Source organism: Lynx rufus, unplaced genomic scaffold (genome assembly GCF_022079265.1).
Source record: "Lynx rufus isolate CCGP_SWC_20201006 ecotype Redwood Valley unplaced genomic scaffold, mLynRuf1.p SCAF_11, whole genome shotgun sequence".
Lineage (NCBI taxonomy): Eukaryota > Metazoa > Chordata > Mammalia > Carnivora > Felidae > Lynx > Lynx rufus.
Genome location: NW_025814825.1, coordinates 27,716,987 through 27,738,439, shown reverse-complemented (window position 1 = coordinate 27,738,439; position 21,453 = coordinate 27,716,987). Strand labels below are relative to the sequence as shown.

The window sequence follows — 21,453 nt, the reverse complement described above, 5'->3', positions numbered from 1 at the left end:
TGCCTCCCGTGTTTGTGTTTGTCTCTTTATTTTAGGGATTTATTTCTCTACAAGGGACCCGGGTGACTGAACTCCTTCCTGGCCCCGAGGACGCAGGGAAGCACCTCTTTGAGATCAGCCCAGGTAGGCGTGAGCCCCTGTAGGCTCTGTGCTGGGGCCGGCCCTGGGGGCCCCGCTAGAGGTGTCACCGCGCCTCTGGCCTAGAAGGGCCGATCTCCTTCAGGATACTCCTCCCTGTAGGAACATCAACGCTGTCGCCAAGCACTACTCAGAAACTTGGGACACATCTAAAGGATATTGCAAATTTGGGGGCGTATCAGAAAATCCGGTCAATTGTCTGGGTAACTAGCTTTTGGAAATTGGATTTTAAAATTCACCATAAGCACAAGGGAAACCAGGCAACAGGGATATCTTAGGACGAAGGTCTAAACACAACAACTGGATCATATGCAAATAAGTCCAGGGAAAACCCACTAGCACAGATACAGAGCCTTAAAATAAGCTTTATCATGAATCTCAAAACAGAATTGAGCTGTGGTGGGAGGAAGGGGAATATTTTAATCCAAGGAACCGCTATGGTGTTGGCGGCTACAAATTTTTTTTTTTTTTTAATTCCCAGTTTTCAAATGTGATTGTTATTGAACTAGTAGATGTGTCTCGAAGATGAGCCCGTCTGCTTCCAGAAGGGCTGGTTCCGCAGTCAGGTGTTTTGGGTAGCCTGGCCTCCCCCAGAAACAGAGCCTGAGACCAGGCTCCAAGCTGTTTATTCAGAGGGGATTCCCAGAAAGCAGGGGGGAGGGAACAGGGAGGGAGGAAAGCCATTCTGGGTGTGCTAGTGAGTGGATTGCTGCTGTGGGGACCCAGGGTTCAACTCCAGGGGCAGCTGTGGGGACTGTGGGGAGCAGGCCTCAGAGGTGTCCTGCCCATGAAGGGAAGAAGCTGGGGGCTACCCCCCTTAGTTCCACCAGCTGCTTCCCGGGAGCTAACTCTGGCATCTCTGGCCTGCCCTCTGCATGGTCAAGCTCCCTGCAGACAGAAGGCTTCTGGGAGCATTGCAGGCACTTGAGCGAAGAGGCCACCCGCATGGATGGGAGCAGTGAGAGCCGGGGTTCTGGGCAGGGAATCGGCTACAGCCACCCAGTCATCACATGCCTCCAGTGTGCCGTCCAAATTTAGACTTCCTTCTGGGAAATCGTGGCTGTGAACTCAGTGTGCTCGGGTCTCCCTGGGCTCTGTGAGCCAACAGGTTTACCGTCTCCGAGCAGCACGGCCACCCCACCAGTCTGATGAGGTGGCCTGACTATCTGCTATACACCAAGGCTCTCAGCCCAGGCTCAGGCCAGCCAGCAGCGGCCCGCGGGGAGCAGCAGTGAGTGCCACCAAGCCCGGGGCAGGGACCTGTTCACCTTTGCTCTGTCTTTACTGGGAATTCCAGAAGACACAGGCAGAAGGCAACAGGCAGGAAGCCCCTCCCCAAGTTCATGCCCTGTATGCAAAATGCAAGTATCCCTGGTTTCATTTGGCGTTTCCTACGTGGGCATTGAATCTACTGCAAAAACCTTGGTACTAAAACTGCACGTTAGAAGGTGGCAACTGAGGGGTCCCGGAGTGTGGAGTGGAAAAGAGGGGCTTGGTTGGCCATGGAACAGGGGTAAAGGCTTCTGCAAAGAAGATAGAAATGAAGAGGGCAGGGAGGTGGAGGGCCCTGCCATCTGAGGAAGGGGAAGCTGGGCATGGAAGGGAGGCCTGGGGGAGGGGCCAGGGGACCTGCGCCTGGGAATTAGGGAGGAAGCAGGTGAGGCTGGAACTGAAAGGTGGAGGAGATCCACACACCCTAGCCATGAATTCACAAAAGCACTGAGCGTGTGCCCCAAGGACTAGATGGGGAAAAATCACCAGTGTGCAGGCTCTTTATCTGGGTCAGAGCTATTTACAAGGATTTCTTTCACTCTGGAGGGGAAGAAGACCTGTTTGCCACGTAAGGTAACATTCACAGATTCTGGGAATTAAGAAGCAGACGTGTCTAGGGTGCCTGGGTGGCTCAGTCAGTTAAGCGTCCAACTTCGGCTCAGGTCATGATCTCACGGTTCGAGAGTTCGAGCCCTGCATCAGGCTCTGTGCTGACAGCTCAGAGCCTGGAGCCTGCTTCGGCTTCTGTGTCTCCCTCTCTCTCTGCCCCTCCCCTGCTTGTGCTCTGTCTCTCTCACTCTCTCCCAAAAATAAATAAACATTTAAAAAACTTTAAAAAATAAGCAGACATATCTGTGGGACCATTATTCGGCCTACCACAATGCTCAAAACATCCCCCCAAGGGAGGAGTACTTTTTTTTTTTTTATTTGAGAGAGAGAGCACATGCACACACATGTGGGGAAGAAGAAGGGGCAGAGACAGAGGAAGAGAGAGAATCCACTCCATTGGCACAGAGCCCCACGCGGGACTTGATCTCATGACCGTGAGATCATGACCTGCTGACTGAGCCACCCCAGGGTGTACTTTATTTGATTTTAAATAAAATTTTAAATTTTTATTTAAAAAGACACTGGGGGTTAGAGAGGATATGACTTGCCCGAGGACACACAGCCAGATGGTATTAGGGGGTCAGGGCTGGCCCCCTGGGCACAGAGCTGCTATCCAGCACTGGCACCTGGTACAGGACCTAGTGTCTTTCCACCTGGGCACAGGAGGTCTAGGGATGCAGTTATAAAAAGGCAGGGCCCCCCGTAGCCCTGTAGCCCAAGCCCAGCAGTGGTCTAAGCACCGGATTCAGCCGGTCCCTAGAGCCACCCATCACTGCCCTCTTGCATTTGCACACGCTGCCCTCCTGAAGGCCGTGGGGCATGTTGGGGGTGAGAGTGAAGGCAGCTGTGAGGCCACTCAAGGAAAGCGGGTTGGTGGTGGGCAGCGAGGGGTCCAGCCAACCTTTGTGGGGCACTGCGCAGGAAGGGCTCAATCGTCTCCGTTGGGCAAATCATTTTGGCTACAAAAGGCCAGGTGGGGCTCGTGTCCACCACACCCGCTGTCCCAGAGGGGGAAACGCTTGACAACTCTTGGAAATGTGGTAGAACCCAAGTATAACCATGCATAAGAATATCTACATGAATTTTAAGTTAGACTTCTATTTTTGTTCTTCAACGGTAAGAAAAGTCACAACTTTTCATCAGGATAGAATTGAAAGTAAACAGAAGAGGAAAAATTATACAGTGAGTGCCCTCTAGTGGAGAAACCTGCCAATTACATGACAGGCCTTACAGGCCCTCCTACCTACTCACCCTTCCACCCTCACCCCACCCCCATCCCTGCACATTTCAGCGAGGCCACACCACTGATGGTTGCCGTGTGCCCACAGTCGCTAAGTGCTGGGACTGCAGCATGAGGCACCTCTAAACCAGAGTCCCACTCTGCACCAACACTTCTGGCTCCTGGATCAGGAGAAAGGAGCCAAGCCCCAGGAAGGGACTGGGGATCAGAGGACCCTGGGTCTCCTTCCCACCTGGTCTCTTCTGCCCAGACAGTTAGTTGCCTGGCCTGATGCTGTGATTTGGATTAAGAAAGATAAATAGGCAGACAGATGGATAGATATTTATATACTTGATGTTCGCCCTGGTTCCTGGCACAGAGCTCCTAAAACCCTTGGAATTTCCTAAGTAAAGGTGCCCTTTGTTATGTTAATGAGGTGACTTTGGGATAGCCCCTCCTTTGAGACTGGTTTAGAGGGGAACCAACCATACCTATGTAATGAAGCCTCCATAACAAAACAAAAAGGAGAGGGTTTGGACACCGTCCAGGTTGGTGAAAACGTGGAGATTTGGGGAGAATGATGCGCTTGGAGAGGACACGGAAGCTCCCCAACCCTTCCCGCATACCTTGCCCTATGCAGCGATTCCACGTGGCTCTTCCTGAGTTATATCTTTGTATAATGAACCAGTGATCCAGAAACGAAAAGGTTTCTCTGAGTTCTGTAAGCCGCTCTAGCAAATTAATCAAAGCCAGGGAAGGGGTTGTTTGGACCTATGGCCCATTGGTCAGACCTACGGCCCATTGGTCAGAAGCACGGATGACCGCGTGGCCTTGCAGGCGGCATCGGCAGCGGGGAGGCGGAGCAGTCTTGTAAGACTGAACCCTTAACCTGTGGGATCTGACATTTTCTCCAGGTAGATAGTGTGAATATAGAGTTCAGTGGTAGGATGCCCAGCTGGTGTCGCTGGGCGACGTGGAATTGGTGACCGGAATTTCACCTGGCAAACCCCACCGCCTCCCAGCCCTTTGAAAACTGTCTGCCCCTTGCAGACTTGATCTCTGTGGGCTCCCAGTGCTGGCAAAGGGGGCCTCTGCTCCCAGGCCATGTTTAGGCCTCCCTCTAGATACGCAGGAACAGAATGGAGCCAGGAGTGGAGAGGCCTCCTTTGGTACTGTGGACAAAAGGGTTGCTAAATCCACAAGACGCTTGTGTCTGATAGAACGAATTAGGTAATCAATAAAGCACTGCAACGTGTCTCAGATATTCTTCTTCCGGTATTAGCACAGTGTTGCCAAAGGGAGGCAGGACAGTTGTCTACAGGGATTTAGATGGGAGCCTCAGATCTTTCTGGTGACTAACTGACGGGCCACCATGTCTCCTCCATCACTGGGTGTGTCTTTCAAGAGTCCCGATTGCAGGTGAAGCCAGCTCAGGCTAACTCAGGCAAAGGGAGAACTGGCCAGAGGTTGTGGGGCCACACAGAATCTTCTGGAAGCTGGAGAGCTACCCGTGGAAGAGGCAGGCAGCAGGGCGGCTCAGTGGTCCTGGAGGCAGGAACAGAAAGCAGATCAGGACTGTGTGCCAGAAAGGTTGAATCTCCGCTGACCCCTCAGTCCTGGAGTCATTTGTTCAAGTCCAGCGTCTTGGTGTTTGTGTTGAGGCCATGGACCTATGCCTGGTGACACTTGAGTGGTAAGAAAAGGCCCATCCACCTCCAGCACCCAGACAGACCCTCCCACTGAAGCTTCCCACAGTGGAAGCAAGGGACTCTAATGCCTTCAGGAAGGGAGGGGAGGTGACAGGTGACAGGTGACAGTCTCCACCAAATACACACTGCACCAGACACAGTCTATGGTTCTGTTTTTTCCGAGGGCTGAGTGTCACATCATTGGCCTTGGCCCTTTCTGCACAACCACACCGGGGCCCCAAGATGGGGTGCCTGTGCGGGCACATTTCCTCCTGGGGGTGCAAGGACCTCAGCATGTGGGGCTAGGGATAAGCCCTTGTGGGACAGGAACAGTAACTGCCCTGAATCTGAGAGAACAGAAGGAGGAAAGTGCTGTCTTCTTGAGCGGGAGGTCTTGGAGGGTATAATGGCTGCTCTAAAGTCTGGGCCCAGTTCCCATGGCAGAATGCCTGTCTGCTTTGGGCCCACAGACTATCTTTCTCAAGATAAAGTGCTGGAGACTTCGGCGGGAGCCACCCAGTTCAGAGGTCGGCAGGCACTCCACTCTCCCACGGAGCTGGCGGACTGCCTCCCCCCAGCTCCCCAACACCCTGCGGGCTGTCAGCCTGGGTGGGGGCTGCCTCCGACCTCTTGGGTTTTCAGCTCTAACCGGGAGTTGAGGGCTGAGGTATATGCAGTGCGAGCAGTGGCCCCACATGGAAATCAGGGAGACGTGGTCAGTCGTGCCCACACGTGCCAGGGATGCAGCGGCTGGTGTGTGCATGCAGAAAGGAAGGTCCAGGGAGGAGTCAGGACACCGAGCCCAGGCACCGTCTCCCTTCGTGCCTGTTTTCTGCACTCTCCCAGCAGGACATGCATGTCCCCGTGGCATCTGGCTCTAGCCAGCCTTCAGCTGGTAGGAGAGATGACTAAACCCACAACTGTAATTTAGTTAGAAAGAGCACCAGGGGTCGTGATGGGTGCGTCGCAAGGACCAGGCAGGAGATGAGGAGGGTTCATCTTTGCCACCACCTATGCTACTCTCGACACCCTCACCCCACCGGTGGCCGCAGAGAAGACCACCCTGCCCCAGGAGGAGCAGGATGAGAGAACCTGCTGACGCACTCACAGGGACCCAGCAGGAGGCAACTCAGAAGAAGCCTGGCCGCTCAGAGCCCAGCCGTGATTCATTCTGTGCAGTTATAAGTTCATGTGCCAAGTTCTCAATGAAGGGGTCCGGACCACGCTCAACGTCTCTGCAGTGGGTCCAGACCCAGTTGGTCCAGACCCAGCTCAGCCCCTGACTCGCTGAGGCAGGTTTCCTCCCTTCTCTAGGTCTCCATTTCCCCACCTGTATGATAAGAGGGCTGGTCTTGATGACCTCCAAGGTGCCACCCAGAAAGAATGGGCTCCGGCAGTTTCTCATGGCTGCACAGGGTCTTTGAAGCCACTCTGGGCACTGAGCTTGCGGCTGCCTATCCCTATCCGGCATGCAGCTTGGAGCAGTTAGAACTGCCACCCGCTATCTCTGAGGCCTGACCTTGAAACGAAGCCAGCACACACAGATTAGCCCGTGGAAGGAGACTGATACCGGGCTCCTGACATCCACAGAGCATCGCTCACCCCCATTAGCCGCCTCCTGAGCGGGATGCCGATCTCAGCCTATCTCGGCACCTGGTACCAGCCAGACTGCGTATCAGCCTGACCTCGCGCGGCCCCGCTGAGTTTGCCTGCGGCGCGCCAGACGATGGGTAAAGACTAGAAATTAAATCAGATGAGAAGTTCACAGGCGCTCCTCACCCCTGGGAGCGGGAGAATCAGCAAATCCGAGAAGGGTTGCTTGGACTTCCTGCTTTGTGGTCTGGCCCTCCTGTCTTTTAACCTCATTTTTCCCAACTAAACACAGGACCAGGTGTGGGAAACTACCCCCGGTGTCCCTGGAAATAGATGCCCTTGAAGAGGAACGTGCAGTTCATTCTTTTGGCCAAAGTCAAGCTCCAGGGCAGCTCTGTTCCATAGAAACGTAATGCAAGCCACATTGGTAATGAAATGAACAAGCCCATTGCTCAGTTACACTAGCCGCGTTTCCAGTGTGCGACAGCCATATGCGTGTGGCAGACCTGCATTGCCCAGTGAGTGTCAATGAGGAGGGGACTCAGTGAAATCTTGGCATAGAACAGGTGCTCAGCGAGCGCCCTCCAAATGACAGAGAAGTGGGGAGGGAGGAAGAAAAATTGAGGGAAAAGCCTAGGCTTTGGAGTCAGACAGACCCAGATTCATATGTCAGCTCGGCCGCTCACTAATTTGGAGAACTTGGACCAATAATTTAAATTCTCTTGAGTCTCCTTTTCATTATCCAATACAGAAATAAAACTACCTACTTGGCAAGATAGCTGTGACCATCAGGTGAACTAAGACCTATAGATGTGCAGGGGACCCTTCCCCCACCCTCCACTGTGTCTTCCTTGCCTTCCTTCTCTCTCTTTTTCTTCCTCGTTCTCTTGCTTTCTTGCTCTTTCTTTCCTTCCTTCCTTCCTTCCTTCCTTCCTTCCTTCCTTCCTTCCTTCTTTCCTTCTCTCTCCCTCACCTCTTATCTGCCAAATACAAGCAAGCTTCAAATAAGATTTCAAATTTCTTTAGTCTGTTGTTTTAAAAAAAAAAAAAGTAGGGACCCTAGCTCTACAGCAGTGTGTACCAGAATCCCCTGGAGGGCTTATTAGAACCCAGACTGCTGCGCTCATCCCCAAACTTACTGGTTTCAGAATTCTGGGGCGGGGCCTCAGAATCTGCATTTATAACCATCTCCCGGGTGATGCCGATTGATGCTGCTGACCCAGGAACCACCCTCTGACAGGTCAAAAGAGAGCTCACAAAAGAAAGGAATAAACTCCATATTTAATACCTTCAATGGCACTGTTTTCCTGCTTTTTAAAGCAGAGCCCTGCATTTTTATTTTGCATTGGGCCCCACTAATTCTGCCACCAGTCTGGAGGACAGTGGAGGGGGAGCTTCAGGGGTAAGGAGCCCAGAGGCTGTGCTTACAGAGATGAGTCTGGAATGAAGAAGGTGACATCCGGGGCCATGTTTAATTCTGGCACCACACTAGGACAGACTTATGCAAACGGGGCTGTCCCCAACACGGGAGGAGGCTGGAGGCCACCACACTTACCTGCAGCTCTGAGCTCTCTGCCCCAACCCCCCCTCCACAGTAAGCTTCTTCATGATAAAGAGTTCAAAAGCCAGGCCCAGTTCTTACTAGCTACGTGATCTTGGGCAAGTTGCTGACTTCTCTGTGCCTCAGTTCCCTCATGCACAAAATGCGGATAATTTAAGTATCTACAGATTGGGTTGGGAATGGGGATGAAGGAATTGGGTGAGACTATGAAGGGGTAGCAGAGAAAGACTCACGATGATGGTTAGTTGAGTATCTTAACTGTGGTGATGGTTTCATGAAGGTACATGTGCAATAAAATTGCATAGTGCCCCCTCAACACACACACACACACACACACACACACACACACACACACACACAATCAGCTCTGTGGATTGTCCCAAGGTCAGTTTCCAAGTTTTGGTATTGTGCTAGAGTTATGTGGGATGTTCCCATGGGGGAGGCTGGGGGAGGGTGCACCGGGACCTTGCTGTATATTTCTTTGCAACTTCCTGTGATTCTAGAATTATTTCAAAAATAAAAAGGGTTTTCCAAGTACCTACTTACCCCACAGTGTTGTAACATTGTGCACCTGTAACTTAGGATAATACCTGTGTTGAGTACATTATGAAGTTCAACAAGTAGTATAACAGGGTGTCTGGAAAACCAAGAAACAGAAGATAAACTTATTTTTTTAAGTAGGTTGGTAACCTTTCCAACTAACACGTTCAGTGTGCTTTTCTTCAGCCACCAGACACCTTTTCAGGTAAAATTTGTATTTTAAAATTGAAATTTAAAGCAATGGCTCCAGTTCTCTAGCTTTTAAAAAGTATAACAATAGTACCTTCTCTGAATTTTGTCATTTTTTTGTGTGTATTTGTGGTGTGTTTGTTGATTGACAACTGGGCCCGTTGTTTCTTAGAAGTGTTTCACCTGAAAATACATCGAGATTATTATTTGAAGGTTTGCCAGTGGTTTACTTCTACACCGCCTGACTTTGCAGACACCTGTGTGTGACACTCACCCGCCTTTGGTGACCGTTCACAGGTCTGCCCGGCCTCTGTATGGTTTGTCCCTTGCACATCTGGCCGTAGACCAGGAATGGGCACATGTTTGCCGACTGAATGAAAGGCCACTCACCAAGGAAGACTTTCTAATTCCTCCAACTGTAATTGATCATGTTCCTGGGGCAGCAGTAGGTTCCTTATGTTAGTATTTTCTTCAGGACAAAGCAACATGAGATTCTTAAAGTGATCGAGTTTCTTTTTCGAAAGGCAGGTGACAGCTTTGCGCAGTGGCAGTATCGTAGCCAATGAGGTTTATCCGAGGCGCGATTATTGCTAATCGAAAGGCAGGTGAGAAGGACACTCTACAGTGTATTGGCCCAATCTTCCTGACACCCTGCCAGGTGGACATTACATCCCTGATGTACAGATGCGGAAACTGGCACAGAGGGGCAGCTTATCCAAGGTCGCACAACTAATACAAAGTAGAGTCCAGGGTCTATCCAGGTGGGTCCCACTCCAAGTCGCACCCTTAGCAGGCTGCAGCAGGAGCCCAGGCAGGTGCTGGGTACCACGGCTCTGAGACATGGAGGGGCCCAGACAGAAATTCCTCAGAGAGAGATACACGCACCAGATAGGGCAGGGGCGATGTGCAGGAGGAGGCGTGCTCAGTGCCAGCTCAGAACAAAGATGTAGATAAAATTCTTTACAAGTGATCTCAGCTAGACTAAATCTCGAGATAAATTAGGATGAGGGGAGGAATGTGGCAGGGGATTAGTGGGTGGGGAGGTTGGACGGCCCAGGTCACCTCTGAAAAGCCAAGCCCAGCGAGTCTTCAGCCTAGGAACTTTCTTAGACGAAAGGTCACCCTTAAGTCCAGGTCCTTCCTACACAAGGTGTGGTCGGTGGACCCGCTGCATCAGCATCACCTGGGAGCTTGCCGGGAATGCAGATTCTCAGGCCCCACCCGGAACTCCTGAAGCAGAATCTGTGTGATGGCAAGCTGTCCTGGATGATTTGTGTGCACATTCAAATGCGGGAAGTGCTGCTCTCCAGCAGACCACTGTTCGTGCTACCCAGCCATGGGCCATGAACTTCTGCAGGCAAGGATTGCACTTGTGACCTCAGAGCCTGGTGCCTGGCTTTTGAAGGTGTTCGATAAGTTAAACCAATGAAGAAGTACTAATTCAAAAGCAGGAAGAGAGCAGGGACGCCTGGGTGGCTCAGTCGGTTCAGCGTCCCACCTCTTGGTTTCGGCTCGGGTCACAATCTCAGTGTCCGTGAGTTCGGGCCCCACGTCAGGCTCTGCACTGACGGTGTGGAGCCTGCTGGGGATTCTCTCTCCCTCCCTCTCTGTCTGCCCCTCCCTTGCTCATGCTCTCTCTGTCTCTGAAAATAAGAAAATAAAAAAGCAGGAAGAGAGCAGAAAGCAGTGGTAGAGAGAGGCTGACAATGACAAGAAACTGAATCTAGCTCTTGGGCTACAAACCGAGGGACAGACCGAAGCCAATTACCCATGAGCTGATTCTGGCCCATAGGAAGTATTTTGTTTGGCTCATGAAATATTTCTAAAAGCAAAAAAAAAAAAAAACAACTTGTGGAAAACATAGATCTCTATAGAGTAAATGTGGGTCTGCTTTCTCTGTATAAACAATTAGCAGGGGCTCAATACCAGCTCCCTCTTAGAGCTTGAGTGATCTCCATTTGGCCAGAATCCCCACCACTCCCTACTATACCTCCACCTGTTTCCTCAGTTCATCTTACGTGCCTGATCTCTCTATAAAGGTCTGCATCTCTGAACCCTAGTGTGGCTCATGATAAGCTCAAACCAAAGATGGCTAGCAAGTGATCACTGTATATTGGCCGAATCATTCAATACCTCCAGTTATTTGTCATGTGGGGTTGGGGTTAAGGGTGAGGTGTTCTGTCACACTGTCTGAGATCCAGTCCCGTCTCAGCCTCTCCCCAGGTCTGTGGTCCTGAGTGACTCACACAACCCCTTAAAGTTCAGGCTCCTCATCTGTGAAATTGCCTCCATAAAAGCAGCTCCGGGGAGAGCATTTGGTATCACACCCGGCACATGGTCAGCAGTAGCTAATTAGTAGGACATTAGTCGCTGCAGCTCCAGAGAGAAATAACACACAGGTATGCAGGTACTTATTCCCTGCCTTTCTAAAATTTCAATATTAATTATGTTGATTATTAATTCGTGATTATGTTAATTATCAGTATTTCCCATATAAAGGTGTACATAATACCTAAATTGTTAAGATTCAGTGAGGCTAAGTATTTTATACCCTTGAAAATGTGTACATATCAAAAGCATGAAATAAAAACATAAACCTATGAAATATATGCACTAAAGACATTGCCCCTCTAATATAAATTATTAGGTTAAACTAATAAAATATTCAAAAATAACAGACCAAACCCTATAAAATAAAATTTCAATAATGAACACTCGAAATACTCTTTAATGCTATTCTTTTTTTTTAATTTTTTAATGTTTTTTTTTTTATTTTTGAGAGAGAGAGAGAGCGTACGCAAGCAAGGGAGGGGCAGAGAAAGAAAGAAACACAGAATCCGAAGCAAGCTCCAGGCTGAGCTGTCAGCACAGAGCCTGATGCGGGGCTTCAACTCACCAACTATGAGATCATGACCCTGAGCCCAAGTCAGACGCTCAACCGACTGAGCCACCCAGGCGCCCCCCTTTGACGCTATTCTTGAATCATGAGCCTGTTTTTGTGTGCATGTTTTCTAGCTGTCATGAAATTTTTCACTCTGCCCTGTGAGGAGAGTGTCCCAGGCTAAATTTCAAGCTTAACACCCAATATTACCCTTTCAGTTCTTCATCCTCAAGCAATCCGTCTCTCACTCGATACTTGTGAGATTTTTCTTTTTATCCCCCCTTTTGTTGTTCTTAGCAGGTCCTACATCTTTTCATCGATTGGGAGCTCTGGTTTTATTTCTTCTATTTGTTTGCTTTTAAAGTTTATTTATTTATATTGAGAGAGAGAGCCGGGAAGGGAGGGACAGAGAGAGAAAAATCCCGAGCAGGCTCCATGCTGTCAACGCAGAGCCCAACACAGGGCTTGACCTCACACCCTGGGATCATGACCTGAACTGAAACCAAGAGTTGGACGCTCAACTGACTGAGCCACCCGGGTGCCCCAGCTCTGGTTTTATTTCAAAGAAACAGTTTCTGGATTGCCTTCACTTTCTCCAGTGTTCTCCTGGGTAGGTAGAGATTTGAATGCATTAGGCCGATGGGTTGCCTGGAGCAGTTTCCAGGCTGTTGTGTTTGAACGCCACTGGTTTGGAAGGTGTTTGAACCAGAACAAGGATTTATGTTGCAGTAGAGGCACCTTGGTTTTCTTCCTCCCCTGTGGATGATGGAGAAATAGAAAAACATTTTCTAAACAAGTTTACCTTTACTGGATCCAAATTCTACTGTAGTATATCCCCGAGTGTAAATTATCCTGATATATATATATGTGTATGTGTGTGTGTGTATGTGTGTGTGTGTATATGTGTGGATATACACACACACACACACACACACATATATATATCTCACAAATATATATATATCTCACAAAAATACCCATAGTTCAGCACTTTTTTTAAAGCATGTTATTCTGTTACACTATATGTTCACTAACTTGGATTTAAATTTTAAAAATTTGGGGGCACCTGAGTGGCTCAGTTGGTTGGGCGTCCAACTTTGGCTCAGGTCACAATCTTGCAGTTCGTGGGTTCGAGCCTGCTTTGGATTCTCTGTCTCCCTCTCTCTCTGCTCCTCCCCTGCTCACGCTCTGTCTCGCTTTCTGTCCCTCCCTCATTTGGGCTCTTTCTCTTTCTCAAAAATAAACATTTAAGAAAATCTAATTAAAAAAATTTGTTTAAAGCACGTTATTCTGGAATAACAATATTAAGAACTAGGGTTATAATCAGTTAAAAGATTCCAGATTTGGAAGTTCTTCTGAAGGTCAGTGACATCTTTCTGGGTCCCTAGGGCACAGCCCGCCCTGATGCTTTACTGAGTGCGAGGAAACAGCTGGGGAGACCAAGGCTTAGAAAGGAAGGAGATCAGGGACACCTGGGTGGCTCAGTCCTTAAGCGTCTGACTGGCTCAGGTCACGATCTCATGGTTCGTGAGTTCGAGCTCTGCAACGGGCTCTCTGCTGTCAGCACGGAGCCTGGAACCTGTTTCAGATTCTGTGCCTCCCTCTGCCCCTCCCCCTTCCCTGCTCACACTCTGTGTCTCTCTCTCTCAAAAATAAATAAACATAAAGAAAATTTTAATAAGAAGAAAAGAGGGAGGTCGTCATTGTCCCCGCCCCAGTCCATGCCCACCGGAAACCTCAGAAAGTGACTTCATTTGGAAATAGGGTCTTTGCTTATGCAATTAGTTAAGATGAGGTTCTGAGTAGTGCAGGTGCTAAGTCCAGGGACTGTACCCTTATAAGAAGAGGGAAATCCCGACCCACAGACACACGAGGCAGAAGGTCCCGTGCCGATGGAGGCAGAGACTGAGGTGATGCAGCTGCAGGCCAAGGAACGCCAAGGATTTGTAGGTGACGCCAGAAGCTAGTCGGCAGGCAGGGCTGGAACAGATGCCTGCCTAGAGCCTTCAGAGAGAGCACTGCCCTACCTACAACCTGATTTCAGACTTACCGCCTCCAGACCTCGGGGAGAATACACGTCAGTTGTTTTAAGCCACCCAGTCTGTGACAGTTTGTTACAGCAGGCCTGGGAAAGCCATGCGGCTGTGGAGTCCGGAAGGAGGGAAGCTACCAGAGCCGCAGGCCCTTCTCTGCAGGACCTGTTTTCGCCGACCTTGGGAATCCAGGCCACACTCTCAGGAGCAGAAACCCAGAAGACCTGGCTCATCTTCCTCCCCTCCGGCCCGTCTCCCTGCACCCCCTCTCTGCTCTGATCTTGCGCACAGCCAGCATTGACATACCGGCCTGCAGCACCCCGCCTGGTGACGTCCAGGTGCTGCCTGCTGTCCAGTGGAAAGAACAGAGCTTCAGGAGTCGAAGAGACCCAGGAAGAACCAGCTTTTCTGAGCTGTGAGCACTGCCTTGAAAGTCACCTTGTCTGCCTGAGCCTCATTGGATGGTGATAACAATGGCCGAGATGGGGTTTGGCAGGGACAGTTGGATACAGCAGTATCCATAGCAGGTGCTATGGTACGCAGCAGGTGCTCAATACGTGTGAGGACCGCCCTCCCTCTCCGTGGAAGAATAGTTGAGAATCCCAGCGTCATGGAGAGCCAGGCTTCTCCTGATGGGCTTGGGGTGGAACTGGAGCAGGTGGAAACAGGCCAGAAGACACCCGCTGTGGGCAGCGCCTTCCTCTGGGAGGAAGAGGCCTGGAGAGCGGGGTGGGGGACACGGGCCCTCATCACAGATACGCAGGCCCTGGGCTGAGAAGGGGGGCGTCCAGCGCAGGGGCTCTGGTCCGGTCTCCTGTGTCTGGCACAGAGTGGCGCTCCACAAATAACTGTCAAAGGAATAATGTTGGGAGAAGGAAAGAACAATCGGCCAGATGTGTCAGAGCGCTGTCCGCCAGCGGGCCGCCCCAGGGCCTGCACGGCAGGAATGTGCAGAGCAGAGATTTCTTTTCTTTGTTTTAAATTGAGAGAAGCTGATCTCCTTTGTTCTGTGAAGGGTCACTTAAGTGGCCCTCTTGGATATGCAAATGCATGACCAGTAAGCAGCCAGCATCCCAGGATCCGTTCTTAACCGGACCTTTTGTGGCTGTTGGTGGTGGGTGGTATTTTTTTTATTTTTTGAGTGGCTTGGCAAAGATTGTGCCCTTCTTTGGCACACGGCAGACGGGGGATTCTGTCGGGAGAGTTGGGGGAGGAGAAATTTGCGGACTGATTTGCACAAAGAGCCCAAGTTTTCTGGAAGGAGTGAGATGGTTACACCAACACAGTGTTTTCACACTTTTTTGACAACAAGAAATAAACATTACATCCCACCCCAGGAACCAGGCAAAGGTTTCAAAAAACGGTGCTGTTCCCACATGCAGTGCCCAACGGCATTTTGTTTTAAGTAGGCTTCATGCCCAGCATGGGACCCAACTCAGAGAGTTGAACTCACAACTCTGAAATCAAGGCCTGAGCTGAGATCAAGAATCAGACACTTAGGCAACCGAGCCACCCAGGCAGCTCTGGTATTTTTAAGTCCATGTGATTCTATCTCATTTTTTAAAGTACTGGTCAAGACCCGCTGAGTTGATTTCATGACCCCCTAATAGGTTGAGTCCATAGTCTGAAAAATACTTCTTGGTTTTGGAATTCAGATCTGTTGGGTGGACCAAGGCCTGGCTGCAGGAAGGGTTCTGAGGCCTTGGAAGGAGAGGCTTTGAGGGTAGTGAGCTCCACCCAGGACTGAGTAACTGGGGAGGTGAGGAACAGTGGTCCTGGGGAGTTAGCAGTTACTGGAACTGGCTTTGACCCAGCCATCTGAGACCTACTGGTCCCTGGAAAGTTGTGTGTGTGTGTGTGTGTGTGTGTGTGTGTGTGTGTGTGTGTGTGTGTATGATCTGATAGAAGAGGTCTGTAGAAGCTGGAGGAGTCTCCCCAAGCAAGAGGTCATGTGCCAGAGGCCCTGTGTGTCTCTGGAGAGACTTGGCAGCCCTGTCCCTCCCCATGGGGGCATCTCTCTGGTGCCAGCAGCCCATCCCCACGGGGCTGTAATCTCCTTGCCACCCCTACAGCCACCTTGGGAGGGGACTACCCCACGCCCACCGTCCTGGGGCAGCCTGGCACCCTGTGGGAGTGACCAGGTAAGGGAATCCAGTCACACCCCAGAGGCCCTGCCTTATCTGCAGGGAGCCCTCCAGGCTGCACAGAACACTGAGGCCTGTGTGGAACACTCCGGAGGAGCTGCTGAGTGGCCCTTAAGTGGCCCTTTGGAGATGCAAAACTCTGGGACATAGGGACTCTACCCATCCCAGCATCTATTCTTGAGATGCATGGTCAACGCCAGCTTCTGCTCAGCAGCCCGATGGGAATCGGGATAGGACAGAAGTGGCCTGGACACTTATCCGCCAGAATGAGAAATGGGAAGCCCAGTCGTCCTGCATTTTCTCCTTCCACAACTAGGTGGCAGCAGCAAGCACAAGTACTCCACCCCCTTCCCAAGGGCTCTGCATCCCCCTCTCCCTCCTCAGGGGTAAAATTCTCCCAGTCCAGCCCCCCCACCTGCCCAGCACCCCATCCTCTAAGAAAGGGAAAGCTGTTGGGCACTGAATATGTGTGAAATTCTTTTCTCAGCGCCCCAGTTAATCCTCACAGCCCTTCAGGACCTTCTGCCCCATTCGTGGCCCCCATTGAAGGATTGAGGGTCTTCCAAGATGTTGGAAGTTGGAAGTCAGATCAGACGGCTTTGGCATCCGTTTCAGTATGGTGGCAAAATACAAAATCGCCTGACTGCCTCTCATGGCACCTCATCTTCTGAACCCCAGGGGTTCAGCCAAACCTGTTTCCTTTTCCTGTGGCCTTGCAAACGGACTGTTCCCCAGCCTCCCCACCAGTAAGACAGGTCACATGACTGAACTCAGGACAATGGAATGCAGGTGGGAGTGCCCATATAGGCTGCTTCAGCCCCTAAAATCCCGAGGTCTCCCTGCCCCCTATCCCCTCCTCCGACAAGAGGAGAAGATCCAGAGGACACCGAGGTCCTAGAAGGAACCTGGGTCTCCAAATGACCATATGGAGCAGAGACCCCTCCCCCTCTGCCTTTCATGTTTCTCTGCTTGGGATGGTGACCAGCGCAAGAAAGAGTGTTCACAGGGTTAAGACACTGACATTTTGCAGTTGTTTGGTCCAGTAGCAAACATGAATTACCCGATTAATGTGCTTCTTTTCTGATCTGCAACTTGGGGTTATCAGCACTCATTCTCAGGGTTGTTGTGTCAGTGATGCACGTTGTATGTAAATCGCCAAACCTAGGGGCTGGCACACTGAAAACAGTCGAAGGCTCACCCGCTGAGGCCCCTCCCCTGCACTGCTGATGAGGCCCCTCCCCTGCACTGTCAGCAGCAGCGAGAGCGGCAGGGATGACAGCAGCAAGGAGGGCTAGTTAACCCCCAGCTGACAGTGCCTTGCCTCTGGCCAGACAGACCAGACCCCAGGTGGGCCAGTTCATGATGGAGGGTGTCATCTTCTGTGGCATGTGTGGCTGCTAGGAGCCTTCTGGGGTGCACAGGTCATGCCGATGCAAATGCTTTGTCTACTAGAGGTTTGCCTCAACTGTGGAGACACACACACCATCAAGGGACGATCTGTAAATGGGATGCTGAGCTAAGGGGATCACACACACTGGAAGTGACAGGTGAGAGTCCCACCAGAGACAGACACCTCAGTTCAAATCCTGTCTCTTCCACTTACTAGCTGTGGGACCCCAGGTAAATCACGCAGCATCTCAGTGCCTTGGTTTACCCATCAGTAAAATAGGAATGTAATAGGATTCTTGTGGAGATGGAGTTAATATATGTAGAATGCTCACAGCAGTGCTTGGCATACAGTAGGTGCTCAATATGTGCCGCTCTTCTTACCGAAGCAAGTATCCCACTTGGTGCCTCCTGGTCAAGCAGTTGAGACCATCTTCCTCCCCCAAGTGCATGGAGAGGCCTGATGCCACAGTCTGCCTTGAGGAGTAGGTGCTACAGCTGTCCAGGCCCCTGGCCAGGGAGCAGGAGCCCTCGCGACCATGGCTGTGGCCTCCTGCTCTTTCCCATGCTGCATTTCTCCTGGGGGCGGGAGAGGAAAGGAAGGCAGAAAGAGCAGGTGGGGGCAGGGGTGGGGGTGAGACTCCAGGAAAAGACAATGGGCTTTGTAAAATCCCTCTCTGGGCAGTCTGGCCAAGTTCAATGGCTTCAGGCCACATGAACAGCAAGAAAAATGTGGCCCAGGAATTTCTCCCCAACGATTCCCCTTGTCTTTCTCTGTGGGAATTTGGAGCTGCAGACACATTCCTTCCATGAAAAACGTCCACAGCAGCCGAAGACCCATTGGCCAGAGCTGGGGAACCCAGCTGGCCATGCACCTCTGGGGCCCTGCCCCCAGTGCCCCGCTCCCTGAGGAGTGGGCAGACAAATGTGCGGGACAATGGGCTCTCTCTGGCAGACTTCAGAGCCTGCTCTGTCAGGGACTGACTTCTCCCCAGCACCGCACACCCCTCTTAAGAGGGGTCCAGACTGTGTGTGCAGCTGCTCTTTCCCAGTCTGTCACGCAGAAGTGGAAACTAGTCACCTTGGACAGAATTGCCACCTCTTAGAGATGGGAATTCACTTTTTTCTAAGCCAAGTACTTCCCAACTTAATAGGAAGCCATTTCCCAATGCTCTAAAATTCTTTTAAAACAGAGGGCTGCAAACTACATAAACCCACAGGCCAAATATGGCTTACCACCTGCTTTTGCAAATAAAGTTTTATTGAAACACAGCCACACCCATCCATTTATGTACTGTCTATGGCCAATCTCATGCTATAAGGACAGAGTTGAGTAGCTACTATGAGGCCCATATGGCATGCAAAGTTTAAATATGTTTATGATCTACCCCTTATAAGAAGTTTACTGACTCTTGGTTTAAAGTAGAATATATTACACTCACTTATTCACTTACACTCCTATGTTATTCCACAAAGGATTGGAAACAGCTTCTAATGGGAACACTTAAAATAAAATGAAGGTAACACAATAGTAATAATTTTAAAAATTAAGGACCAACGAAAATGCAAATAAAAGTAGAAAAACAGGGGCACTTGGCTGGCTCAGTTGGTTGAGCATGCAGCTCTTGGATCTTGGGGTGGTGAATTTGAGCCCCGTGTTGGGGTTGGCGTTTACTTTAAAAAAAGTAGAGGGGCGCCTGGGTGGCGCAGTCGGTTAGGCGTCCGACTTCAGCCAGGTCACGATCTCGCGGTCCGTGAGTTCGAGCCCCGCGTCAGGCTCTGGGCTGATGGCTCAGAGCCTGGAGCCTGTTTCCGATTCTGTGTCTCCCTCTCTCTCTGCCCCTCCTCCATTCATGCTCTGTCTCTCTCTGTCCCAAAAATGAATAAACGTTGAAAAAAAAAAAAAAAATTAAAAAAAAAAAAAAAAGTAGAAAAGCAAAATCAGGACACAAAAGCACAGATGTGATGCCTACTTTAGGGCCTTCATACTTGCCAAAGCCAAACTTTAAATTTTCCCTGAGCTTCCTGACAGTGAAAGGAAAAAGAGAAATGGAAGTCTCATTAAGAGAAAGGAAAAAGCAGACCAGTCCTTATGGAATCCACAGCCTTTTCTAGCACAAAGCAGTATGGACCTGCTTCAAATGTACTCTACCTTTCCCAGAGTCATATGCTTCATTTAAAAAAAATTTTTTTTTACGTTTGTTCATTTTTGAGAGACAGAGAGAGACAGAGTATGAGCAGGGGAGGGGCAGAGAGAAAGGGAGACACAGAATTCAAAGGAGGCTCCAGGCTCTGATCTCTTAGCACCTTAGAGCCTGACATGGGGTTCGAACTCACGAATCACGAGATCATGACCTCAGCCGAAGTCAGATGCCTAACCGACTCAGCCATCCAGGCGCCCCCCACGTACTTCATTTTTAAAAAAAGAAACCAGAACAATGAGTCTGCAAAGTGAATAGTAATGGCAGTACTGTTGATGAGGGATAATATGGGAAGAGGGGTGCTACTTAACATGTTTAACCGGCTTTTTACATCCAAATCAGTTGGCTTCTGTGCACTGTGATAAAAGAGCGCAAAACATATTTTGAGATACAGGGTGAGCGGTTGCCTTTCTGCTTATCCTTTCTGTAGGTCTATTTCAGAGCAAAAACGGAAATGGACCAGAGGCAGCCCCAACTTGTCACGACATCACCTCTCAGTGCTTGGCACAAAGCAGGCCCTCAAGAAATGCTTGATGTGGGTGGGTCTAGCTTCTCAGGACCTTCGATTTCCCATGAAAAATGAGGAAATAGTACTAAAACTGTAAAGCTTTTCCAATTCCAGAATGTCTGCGAGTCTTGGTGGTGTCCATACATGTGTGCACTCTGGATTTGGGGGCAGAATCCTAACACAGATCAGAACTATGATAGGAGGAGAGGATGAGAGGAGGAGGTGGCCCGGGTGCAGACCCTCACCTCCAGGAGGCAGGGGACAGGGGGCTGGTCATGAGGAAGGTGACCTGTGGTGACCAGACTGCCCGATTCCAGGGCAGGCCGTCCCGTCCACCAGCTGTGTGACTCTGAGCGCTCACGTGGCCTGAGCAGGTGTCCACATCCTGTCCTGTAAAAGGAGTGTGCTGACATCTCACCGTCACCGGGCTGTCGTGGACAAAAAATGAGACACCAGTGCCGGAGTGAGGGAGGTTTGGGGCACGCGGTCTACAAAGTGCCTTTGTCTTCAAGAAGTCCCCTCCACCAGGGGCCAGGGCTGCCAGAAAGTGTCCCTGACACTAACAGATGTCCCTGACATTGCTAACAGAGCAATGAGCCTCATGTGGCTCTCCTGCCAGATGCGGTAGAGCCCTCCACCGGGGGTTGTTTTTCCCATCCATGTCACACCTACAGATACGCCTTAGATCTAGAGGGCACTGAATTCAACACCAAGTGTGGTCCCTTCTCCCTCCAAAATATCTCCCAGAGAGTCATTAAGAGCTCAGGCTCCAAAGCAAGACAGGCTAAGTCCCAATCTGAGCTCAGACACTAATTAGCCGGGTGACCTAGTGGAAATTACTTTACTTCTCTGTGCCCCAGGGTCCTTCTCCTTAACGTGGAAATAAGGACGATACCTAACACATAGGACTGCTCTGAATTTTAATAGAATGTGAAGCAATTAGTCCGGCACGCGGTCACAGCCAGGCAGTGTTGGCTATATTAAAATTATCTATAATTCCCCATGTTTCCGTTGTTTTACTGCATAACAAACTACCCCCAAGTGACTTAAAACCTCTCATTTGCTCACTATCCTACAGTATAGGCAGGGCTCGGCAGGCCCAGCTCGTCTTTGCTCTATGTGTATCACCTGGAGATCCGCTTCCGGGGCGGCCTCACTCACATGGCTGGAGGAGGAGGTTGCTGGCCTTGGGCTCGTTTCTCCGTGTGGTCTCTTTGCATTGCTAAGCTGGGCTTCCTGGAGCATCCTCAGGGCAGTCCTCAACCCGGTCACAAGGGGAAGACCACAGCAGAAGTTGCCAAGCCTTCTGAGGATTTACACCCAGGACTGGCCCAGAGTCACTGTTGTCACCTGATGGTTAAAGCAGGTCATAGGGCAGTCCAGATTCGAGGGGACGGGAGCACGCAGGCGTGAGAACTGAGAAGTGTGGTTGAGGGGGGTCACCCTGCTGGCACACGTCCCACCTGGTCTCCCTCTCTCCCCTACTGTGTT

General features: G+C 50.6%; 1 protein-coding gene and 1 pseudogene across 3 annotated transcripts in view; both read left to right on the top strand.

Moving 5' to 3' along the window:
• The window catches only part of ARHGAP22 (Rho GTPase activating protein 22), a 142,751-nt gene that overhangs the window by 49,566 nt on the left and 71,732 nt on the right, over window positions 1–21,453 (top strand). For all 3 annotated transcript variants that reach the window (XM_047073082.1, XM_047073081.1, XM_047073083.1), the window contains exon 3: window positions 36–123. In XM_047073082.1, coding sequence (XP_046929038.1) covers window positions 36–123 — 88 coding nt within the window. The remainder of the gene's footprint in view (window positions 1–35; window positions 124–21,453) is intronic.
• LOC124507321 (uncharacterized) lies at window positions 9,343–9,469 on the top strand (annotated as a pseudogene).